Below are 10,910 nucleotides of genomic sequence, written 5' to 3' on the forward strand. Positions count from 1 at the left end.
AACTTCATTTGAAACAACTTTGTTAGATTGCGTTATAACAGCAGTCATATCAGTGCGCATTTTAAAAAACTTACCAAAATTGGTGAATTTTAGTGCAGCCATTTTAATACTGAAGATGGAAGATGATGCACCATTTTTGGCATATTAGGCTTTATTATTTCAAGAAGGGTAAAAGCACAACTGAAATGCAAAAAAGATTTGTGCAGTGTCAGGAGAAGGTGCTGTGACTGATCAAATGTGTCAAAAGTGGTTTGCGAAATTTCCTGGTATTATTGACATTTTGGCCAAATAATTCTTTGCTGTGGGGCTTTCCTATGCATTGGGAGGTGTTTAGCAGCACCCCTGACCTCTACCCACTAGAAGCAAATAGCAGGAGATAGCCAACATACTCAACATATCCAAATCAATAAAGTCATTGGTGAAACTGAGAAAGGTGTTTTGTATTTTACAGAAAAAATATAATGACTTTTTGGCCAAACCAACAGAATAAATTAAGAGGCTTCCTATTTTGGAGGTTCTCTTTCAAGAAGAGATACATAAATTTAGCAAACATCACCCTAATTAACTAAGATGATATTTCAGTGGTCTTTCTTAATGGGTTTTTCATGCCATTTTCATGCCAATTTTTCATGCCAATCTAGGCCTTCCTCAAAGGCCTACATTCCTGGCTTCAACCAAGTGTCTCACACACATCCAGATGGCCTGTAAGACCCAGCCTAAAAGGTAAACCAGAATGGGCATATACCCCTTCTCAAGGTCTTATGCAAATGATACCCACACTGTCCCTTCATCAACCAGAGTTCTCTGCTTTCTAAGAAGCCAGAGTAATCAGGTCTAGGGCCACAGAATTACCTCTCTTTGAGAGGGCTATACCCTGACAAATTCTCAGAGGGCCAACTTTGGCCACAGCTCAATTAATGTGGTTTGAGTTGAGGAGAGAACTAGGATAGATCCCTCTTTCATTCTGATCCATCAATCAGTGACCTATCAATCAGTTATCTGTCAATCCAAGGCTAGGTAAGGATGATCTGAAAGGTTTCTCTAACTTAGAAGTAAGAATGCTGGTGTCAGGATGCTCAAGGCAGATCCAAAGCTCCATTCATGTCCATCCTTCCCAGACTGACCCCCTGGGAACCACTGCATTCCCTGTGGTTGGCCCCCACAATTGGTGGTGCAGCCCCAGACTATGGTGAGTAGGGGTCAAGGCCCTCGTCTGGAGATGACTTTGTAACTCTTCTCCCTACCCATGTTGCACTCCACCCACCCCTTTTCTGTGACACCTCCCTGCTTGTCTTCCAGGCTCTCTGGGTACAGCTGGCCGTGTGTGCAACCTCACATCTCGAGGAATGGACAGCTGTGAAGTCATGTGCTGCGGAAGAGGCTACGATACTTCCCACATCACACGAATGACCAAGTGTGAGTGTAAGTTCCACTGGTGCTGTGCTGTTCGCTGTCAGGACTGCCTGGAGGCCCTAGACGTGCACACCTGCAAGGCTCCCAAGAGCACTGACTGGGCAACTCCCACATGACCCCAAGGGAAGTCACCATCCACCTTTCCTCCTGCAAGGACTCTATTGGGTCTGCACGGACACTGGGCCTTTGGGTCCTCTCAGGAGGCATGTGGCCTCTGTCTCAACAGAAGCCTCTCCTCCCTCACTGGGCACCCCAGGACTGGGGCCACATGCTGCACAGAGCATGCCTGCCTTCCCCACTTCCAGCATTCTGCAGCACATCTCTTCCTGGTTGTGGCAGGCTGTTGGAGGGGAAGGAGTGTGGGCCCAGATCACTGTCTCCACTCACTTAGATAGTTCCTTTTTCCAGAGCTGCTGGCCAGGAAGAAGAGAAAGATGTCTCAGAAGACTTTTCTCTGTGTTTTCCAGCAAATGCTCAAGTTCAATTCCATACTTTTCAATGGAGGATAATGTAAAGAAAGCAGGATCAACTGCCACTGAATTAACTCTGATTTTTAAAAAGACCAAGCAAGGATTTTTGCCTATCAAGGGATTTTCACAGCCTCCCAGGGCAATTTGTAATTACCTGGAGAAGGGTGGCTTTTAATAAATTTAAGGTTTAAAATGCATCTATTTCAAGGTATTTATTGCCATAGTAAAATCTGATGCAACAAGGCGGGCTGCTGTCCTTTGGTACAGCGACAACAAAAGCCTCAGGAAGTGACTGCTTTATATTACTGCCCCCTTGATACAAAGGACTTTTAGGGAATATACTTCTTTCTCACTTAGTATCTGAACAGAGTTAGAAAGAAAACTGACATCTGACAGTATTCTGTAACTATCAGATAAAGATGGAGGAAAATAATTTAGTAAGTAGAGTATCAGAAAATGTGTCTGTACAGATTAAAGGGGGGGGGGAATAAAATTCCCATCTGGTATGATGCATGTGCCCTATGGATTTTGTAACTCAAACAGCTTTGAGAATGAAAACCTTTGGGATGACAAGAGCAGGGAACCAAAATGCTGACAGAAAGGTTTCCAGAGCTAAGTCATGCCCAGACAGCTTCTACCACAAGCAGATGCCTAAAAGAAGTTGTCCACGTGTGCAGAGGAGTATCAACTAGTACTCATCACCCTTCAAGCACATGTTGAAGACCTGTCGTATATAATTGTGTTCATTTGATGCTTACAAGATGACAAAATACCATAGCCTAAAGCAAATGACACATAGCCTTGCTTGTAAATTGGTAACCCTAGTATATTCTATTGCAAACAAATCATAACTTGGAGACTGTATTTAAGAGACCCAGGTGTAATTATGAGAGCATCACTATGCAAGTTGTGTTTGGCTTCTGCCATGAACTAAAAGATGACATCCAGGGGAAATAGAGAGGCTGCCTTGCCCATTTTGTATATCATATGAAAAAAAAAGGTGAAATATATGAAACTACTTCTCATGTTCCCTCCTGCACTTAGTTTCTTGTTCAAAATGCAATCTCTTCACAGAGCTGTGTTGACTAACAGGACATTTCATTATATGCATCTGATGTCAAATTATTCATCCTTCCTCATTCTTTACTAATTTGGCCTTCGGTTTCTCTATCCTTGCTTCACAGAGGATATTTAGACTGAGGTTTGTGAAAAACAACCTGTTGGAATACTTTCTCAGTAGTGAGATTTGCCTTCTAACCCTCTGAAAAATGACAGCATTCTCTCTTTTCCCTCACTTCCCAAACCCAGAATTAGTTGTCTGTTTTTTCCAAAGCAGCTCCTCCCTCTGTTTATCCTATGGATTTGGAGCTGGGAGGAGTGGGATGTGACAGCAGATGTTGTGAGCTCAGTGGGACCCTGTGGGGAGTGGGAAGGCTGGGCAAGCGGTCTCGGTCTTAATAACACTGAGGCTCACTGTCAGTGCCATCCTGGGAGGACAAAGGGACTCTCATGGGGTCCGAAAACCATTAGCTCTTTTTCCTACTGGATGAACAGTGAAGTCATAAATTGAGGGAAATATTTAGAGAACATCTCAGCTGCCCTCGGTTTATGTCTGGGAGAACTGAGACCAATAGAGGTGAAGGGGTCTGTGCAAGTGTCAGCCATTGCCCCAGTGCTCTGGCACAGATTGGCCCACACTCCAAGAGTATTCGAGTAAGTGAAGCACTTTATCTACTAAATAAAACTAGTTTGTCTCAGGATCCACTCAGTAGATTCTAAATTTTAGCATCCAAAGGCAATGTTCATTTTTCTTATTCCTGGGGTAGTTAGATCTGACTTTCTTTCTATGCTGAAATGCATCTTTCCTGTTAGGGAGGAAGGGAATAAAGCATATCCATGTAAAAACCTGAATAAATTGTCCAAATTTGTAAGGGCGAGTCTGGCAGCCATCTCCAGTGGCAGTGAATATGGCCATTGTGGAGAGCATAAGAGAGTTAAGTATTTTTACTTGCTCTTACTTCTGAAAGAGGGAATCTCCATTATTTAAAACATTGAACAAAAGAGGGAAGATAATTTCAAATTCAGTTTTGTTATGGCTTAGTGAGGATTGATGTTCCTTGATTCTAAAATTTACTAAACTCTTGACTCTCTGAGGTTTTAAGAAAATGCATGGCATGAATTATGCAAAACAAAATGAGAGATTCTATTCAGGTCATATCCTCTTACAAAGTACTTCCCAGTTTAAAAAATCTTATTCTAAATTGAAGTTTTTTAAGCCCAAGATTGTATCCATTAATTTTCTGCAATATCTGAAGAAGTTCCAATAGGAGATCTTGACTAACTCACTGAAGTTGTCTTCCATAAAGATAAAATCTGCACATGACTCGGAGACTTAGCAAATGGGTTGTTTTCTTCAATAGTTTGCCTCCCCAAATTAGTCTGTGGTGCAGACTGATCTGTCTTCTGTGAACATGCTTGTCAAGGTACATTTAGTTAACAGGCTCCCAGGCAGCCTGTTTACCTCCTCAAATGGCTTGAGCTCAAGCACAAACGCCCCTGATGCCATTACCACACATGGCTCTGGCTCTGTGCCCCTCAGAGAGGAGTGCCCTGGCATGTTATTTGACCACAGAGGACTCAGGATTGGAGTGGAGAAACTTAGAGCACCTCAGAACACTAACTATCTTCTACAAGTCTCATCAGATTAAAATGAGCATTCCAGAAGAATCTGTCAAAGAGCAGTGTAGTCTGCATGGAGCCAGATGATGGGAAGGGGAGTGACAGGGAAAGAACAAAGTAGCTGAGCGGTCAGCTGAGCTTGGTGAAGACAGAGATCGGCTCTTTCAGCCCTTGTTGGTAGCCTCCACCCTTCCTTCTGCTGTTGCTCCCCTGTCCCCTCCCAGTACTTTTTTCAAGGCTCGGGGCCTCAGGCCTTTCCAGACCCTCCATACCTACTGTGTAGCTTTGCTAGAGGCTGCCAATAATTATCACAACCATATTCCACTTTATTGGAGTTACTTTGTAGCTTAAAAATATCAGGTATCACATTTCTTTTTCAAAGAAGATAGCTTTCAAGTCAAAAAATCTACCTTCACATTGACATTTCTTAGCCTTATTAACTTATTAAGGTTATTATCATAGGCTTGTAGATCAAGTCTGTGAGACCTGAAGTATAGCCTTTCAGAAGCAGCCAACATGACCATGCATGCTCTTGAGATTGATGGCGTTTTCAGGCCAGGATTTTGTTATTATTTCTCATTGATTAAAGGTTGGCCCAGGGCTGGCATTGTCTCGCTTAGTTGCAGAACATTCACCTCCCCTCTTGCCCACTCTCAAAGCAAAGGCTCAGAGAAGCATCCAATGGACCAGAACCATTCTTTTGTGTCTATTTACTGTACTTCAATCTGGGTTTCCTTATCTTAAGAGCAAGAGTCATACTCTTCACAAGTAGATCTTACCAGTTCCAAAGCTGGTGAATTGCTTTTGTCAAGTCTGTGCTGAACTTCTGAAAAGCAATGCGCTGGTGCAAGCTGACAGCTAAGGCATGCTTATTCTGACCTTCTCCTTACATCTGCAGAGAAAATATTCAGTCATCCATGAGAATGTTCTTTACATTTTTCTGGGGATCAGTGAGGTGACAGGTGGTTTGCAAAGCCCAACATGATCATTATTTTTCTAAATCATTGTTGTTGTTCCAGCTCTAGGGTTTTTTTCCACTGATATTCACATGGATTCTTGTTTAACCAAACCTCCCACTTCCATGAGCTAATAAAAATGTCATGTGAATTGTTACAGAGAACTATTGTTATTTACAAGTCTACATTTTCTGTGAAATCAAAACATAATAAAGTGAATTTTCAGTGTTGACTTTGTTATTTTATGCTTGTGATGTCTTGCCAAACCCTCTGATGAAAAGAAATCCCTGCAGGTTATAAGAATTATCCCCTTGTCTCTTCTGAGGACTACACTTAACACAACCTGATAAAGAGGTGTCTTTCAAGTTTCTAAAGATTCTGGGGGAAGTCCGTTGACTTAACTTACTGATAACTACTCTAGTGAATTAATGTGGAAGACATATTCTGGGTTCAGAAACTATACCAGGTTTCTACCCTTTGTTCTCCTGTGGTTACCAGGTAAGGCCTGCACCTTCTTGGTGCCAGCATGCTTTGCAGTGTTTATAAATTCAGCGTCTCTCTACAGCAGCTAGACCCACCCCCAATGACTTCTCTGAACTATTGCTTTCTATGTACATATTTGATTTGGGCTGAAATAATATTTTTCAGCTTGATTAAAAACATAACAAAATCCCTTAACCCTTTATTGACTTCTGTGTATCCTGACTAGGTGTGCTGCTGATATACAAGCAGCAAAAGCTCAGAACGTGGAAATAAACTCTCCCCAGCAAAAGAAATCCATTGCCATTTTCTCCCTGCTAATGAACTGTGTTTTGGGGTGGCCTAACGGAGCAAGGTACTGACTCTGCACTTCAAGCACCACAAGATGGCCATGGTCAGACTGCTCACCTTCTCTCTAGGACTCCATCGTTCCTTCCGGAAACTCACTTGCTCAGATGATCTGAAGAAGCAATGGTGTCACATGTGTCTTTATGTGTTTTGCAAAGAGCATTGCCCCAAATATTTCTGCCTAAACATTGTCAACATTTCCTTGTTACCTAGCTGTTTGGGTGAGAGGGCTGTCCTACATGCACATTGTAGGATCTCTAGAAGCAGCTGTGGTCTCTACTCATTAGATACCAGAAACAATTCCACTGCTCCCCAGTTGGGATAATCAAAAGTGTCCCTGGACACCTCGGTGAGAGTAGGAGGTGGTGAGAATGATAGCAAAGCTGTTCCTGGTTGAGAACCACTGATCTAACACTTTGGGTTAAGTCCTTTATGCAAATGTGAGTCATCTCTTCCATTTTTAGTTAGAAATACCTCACTGGGAGTATTAATTTAGTGGGATGAGTTCTCAGTATTAGTTTATCAGGCCCCTTAGGGAGGAAACTTTTGGAAAAAGCATAGCTGTAGAACCCCTTAGCATCGTGGGCAGACTGAGACAGGCTGAGACTTGAAGCTCATTTAGGCCACACTGCATGTCCTTGGATGGTGAGAAACAAAGGAAGAATGGAAGTTTAGCAAGGAGAAACAATGCAGTTTTAGCAGCTGGCAGCAGTGCTCTTCTTAGGAATTCCTCAGTTTCACAACACTCAGTGGGAAAAAGAAGCCCAAGTTATGGTCTAGAATATGGAGGAGTGAGAATATTCTATCTGTGGCTTAAATACTTGAGTAATTTTGAGTTTTTCAGGATAGATAGGAGGGTAATAACAAAGAGGGGACACTGCAAAATGGGAAAAGTCTAAATTTCTTTCTTCTTTTTTCTGAGGCAACAGAGTTTAGGACTTTTAATTTGTCCCAAAGTTGCTGAAGCAAAATCATGATAAAACATTCTGCTTTCCTTTATACCCCCCAACACGTGTGCGCACACACACACACACACACACACACACTCTCACACAAACTACTTGTAGGAAAAAATGGTTTTGTACATGGGAAGGAACAATATAAATTTAAAACAGATTGGGGTTAGCTCTATCACTCATATCTTTAAGTTTATATGAATATCCGGTTAAAACAAACAGAGTATCTCCTTTGAAATGTTATCTATATGGATTTCCAAGTAGACCACAGAACTGTATACTGTCTTGGAATGTCCTTAGAAGGCTCTGCCATTGGTCAGGTAACAGAGTAAAAAACCCCAGAGTCTTTTCATTGAACTAGAAGAGGGAAAGACAGAAATAAAAGAAACTATTCAAATTTCGTCTTCTTTCTTTGTGGTTTGCGGCCACCACCTCCTCTTCTGCCTCCCCAGAAGCCGCCTCCACTTCCAAAACTTCCCCAGCTTCAGCCACCAAATCCTCCTTGGCCTCCTCTGCCACCACCTCCATCTCCAAAGCCACCTCTGCCTCCACCATGACCCCCAAAGCCACCTTCACCCTTAGGCTTTGCCCAGTCCAAAGTGACTTTGTTTCCATCAATTTCATCATCTTCCATGCCTCCTTAGCTGCTTTGGCATCTTCCTCACTGTTGAAGTCTACAAAACCAAACCCTTTAGAAGATCCAGTCTCCCGATCTATGACTATCCTGGCCTGAACAGAGCCATAAAGTGACTCCTTTAATGTCTATTTGTAGTCTTCTTGGACAAACCTTTGACAAACAGAGTTTTGGACAGCTGGCTTCTTATATTAGGTGATCCCCTGGTTCCTTGCAACTCCAGCCTAATTGCTCTGCCCTCAATTTCTCTCTTATTATAGGAGTTTAAAGCCTCTTTAGCATCTTCAAATGAAGCAAATTCTATACATGCATACCCTTTAGATTTGCCGTTTTGGTTCTGGGCCACTTTGATAGAGGTTGCCTTCTCAAATATTTCCTGAAGAGTTTCTTCTGTTGTACTGTAGGGGAGGTTGCTTAAAACCAGAGATTGATCCACCACTCCAAGTGCTATTCTTTTCACCTCTATAGTCTTGAGTTTGACTTTTCTCTCCAGTGCAGTACAGGGAAATGGATTGCCCATCTATTTCTGTTCCCTGCTTTTCTTCCTAGGTTTTTTCTGCATCAGCTTCTGTCTTAAATTCAGTATTAGCAATCCCTTTACTCTTTCCATCCTTGCTGACTAATCTAATCTCCACAGCATCTTCAAACATTTCTTTTAATTCATCCTGACTAACTTTATAAGGCAGATTTTTTAGCCACAAGTCTTGTGTCTCGATCTCTTTTACTGCCTTTTCCCTTTGGTTTTTCTAGTTTAATTTCATTACCAAAGACTTTTAAACCGGTGAATTCCAAGGCTTTTTCTAGGTCTTCATCAGGTTCAAAATCCACATAGCCAAACTTCTGAGACATACCAATTCTGACATCCACAACAGCAAGATTGTTTTTAGCAAAAACATCACTGATACCCGTTTTTAATTCAGAAGCAGATTTGCTGAAGTTTAGATTTCCAATAGGGAGACTGAAAGCTGTAGTTGAATCTATGGCTTCCACTTTCTGCTTCTTGGCTTCAGGAGCAGCTTTCTGTTTGGCCATTTCCTTCTTCTGTTTCCCAGGTGCTTCTTCGACAGGCTCTTCCTCCTCATCTTCATATCTTCATCATCTTCATCATCCTCCTCTTTGTCTATATCCTCTTCATCTTCATCCTCAGCTGTGCCCCTTACCTTCACGGGAACAGCTTCTGCAGCTTTCTTGCCTTTGATTGGTACAACCTCCATAGGCTCTTCTTCAGAGTCATCTTCTTCATCATTATCCCCATCACTGGACACAGCTAAATTTCAAACAAAGAGACAGTGAGAATTACCAGTTTAAGGTAGGATAGGGGCATCATCTGGAGGGTTGTTCATTAAAAGACCCTCATAACCACACACACACAGAGCACATATACATGTTCCCAGATGTCCTTGTCCCAGGTAACCCTCACTTGTATGAATGGTATTTTAGTGGCATGAAAGAGTCAGTGTGCTGTCTAACATGTGCAAGCAAAGGTGGGGAGGGACAGCACAGGCTGAATGCAAGATGGGGTAGAGTGGAGAAAGAGAAAGAAGACTGGATGATAGGCAAAGCAAAAGGTAACCCCACTGGCTAAAAAATTGGGGCAGATAACTGTCTGAAAGAAGGAAGAAGAAATCCTGTCTTCTTTACCTTGACAAATTTTCATGGGCCAAACTGAATTTGTATTTCCAGTTGCCCATAGAAGTGAAGAGCACATGAGAACCATTTGGATGAGTAAATAACTCTTTACCTGTTCCTTCATACTATTATCTAGTTCTAGATAATATAGCATGATTGAAATCTGATCAAGATGATCAACTGACCATCTGGACTATTTTTGGACTTGTAACTAACTCAACTTTGTAATTTCCAAGTAGTGAGTGACCCTATGGAAGCCCCTGTAATTGAGTCACAAGCTCTCAATTTCCCCAAGCAGGCCGCCCAATCTTATTTTAATAGTCTTGTAATCTTTTTCCTAAGTTCCACAGATGAGAAAAATAACATTACTACCTGTAAGCCCAACTCAAATATTAATGATGAAGATGCAACCAGTATCTACTCAGCCACATTATTCACACTGGTTACTTCAACAGAGGTTGGGAAGCTTGGCAAACCCATCTGTAAATGTTTAGGGGCTTCATGTTACAGGTGGAGGTCATACACCAGCCAAATAGTAGGAACACGGAAAATGAAATCTGAATGGAGTCTCTAAAAGTCTACTTACCCATATAAACTTTGGCATCTGATGCTTGGAGATTATTCTCCAATAGTAATAAAGACTTCATGAAAGACCTTGAACCCTGAGTTGTCATTATGGAATCATCCTTAATTAAGACAAATATTCCCAGCCCAAGAATACAAGTAGAAAGAGACAGGATTAATTTTCCCATATATTGCTGTAACTATAAATACATTATCTTCTCAGCAACTCTCATGAAATAATAAGCACTAGTGTTCTTTAAAGGATTTTCACCAGCCCTTGGAGATTTTATTAGAATCATGATTCACGGATGAGAAAGTTTCTTCTTCTACAAGTTTAGTAACTGGAGTTCTTAGTAGATGATCTATAGAGACAAACAAATTGGACTTTTTTCTGGCTATTAAAGATTCATTCACTAGTGATTTTTTTCTTTTTTCTGAACTGACTGAATAATTGGGTCAAATGATCCCTCTGGTTTGCATTTGTAAACATACTATTAATCAGTTTCTGAAAGTTATGGTGTTTTATCATATAGATATGGGACTTCAACAGAGCAGTGAGGTTCCATGACACTTTCAGTATCCTGAGAGTGGGGATTCATGGAATTAGAATGTCACATTTGGAAGGAACAATACACATAAGTTACTCCAACCTCACATTTGATTCATGGGAAAACAAAAGCAATTTCATGGTTTAGACTGTAATGTAAACAAGGCAGTGAATCATCTGCAAGGAAAAGCAGTTATTATTCGTTCAATGAGAATGTATTGAACATCTCCTGTG

General features: G+C 41.5%; 1 protein-coding gene and 1 pseudogene across 1 annotated transcript in view; one reads left to right on the forward strand and one right to left on the reverse strand.

Moving 5' to 3' along the window:
* Positions 1-5,748, forward strand: part of WNT2 (Wnt family member 2) — a 47,583-nt gene extending 41,835 nt beyond the window's left edge. The window contains exon 5 of the mRNA XM_037064210.1: positions 1,300-5,748. Within this exon, the coding sequence (XP_036920105.1) occupies positions 1,300-1,529 (230 nt within the window). The 3' untranslated portion in view covers positions 1,530-5,748. The remainder of the gene's footprint in view (positions 1-1,299) is intronic.
* A 1,942-nt stretch (positions 5,749-7,690) lies between these two features.
* Positions 7,691-10,239, reverse strand: LOC118999577 (nucleolin-like; annotated as a pseudogene).
* Positions 10,240-10,910: the final 671 nt, after the last annotated feature.

This window comes from Sturnira hondurensis, unplaced genomic scaffold (genome assembly GCF_014824575.4).
Source record: "Sturnira hondurensis isolate 20B ecotype Veracruz unplaced genomic scaffold, ASM1482457v3 Scaffold0014953, whole genome shotgun sequence".
NCBI classification, from domain to species: domain Eukaryota; kingdom Metazoa; phylum Chordata; class Mammalia; order Chiroptera; family Phyllostomidae; genus Sturnira; species Sturnira hondurensis.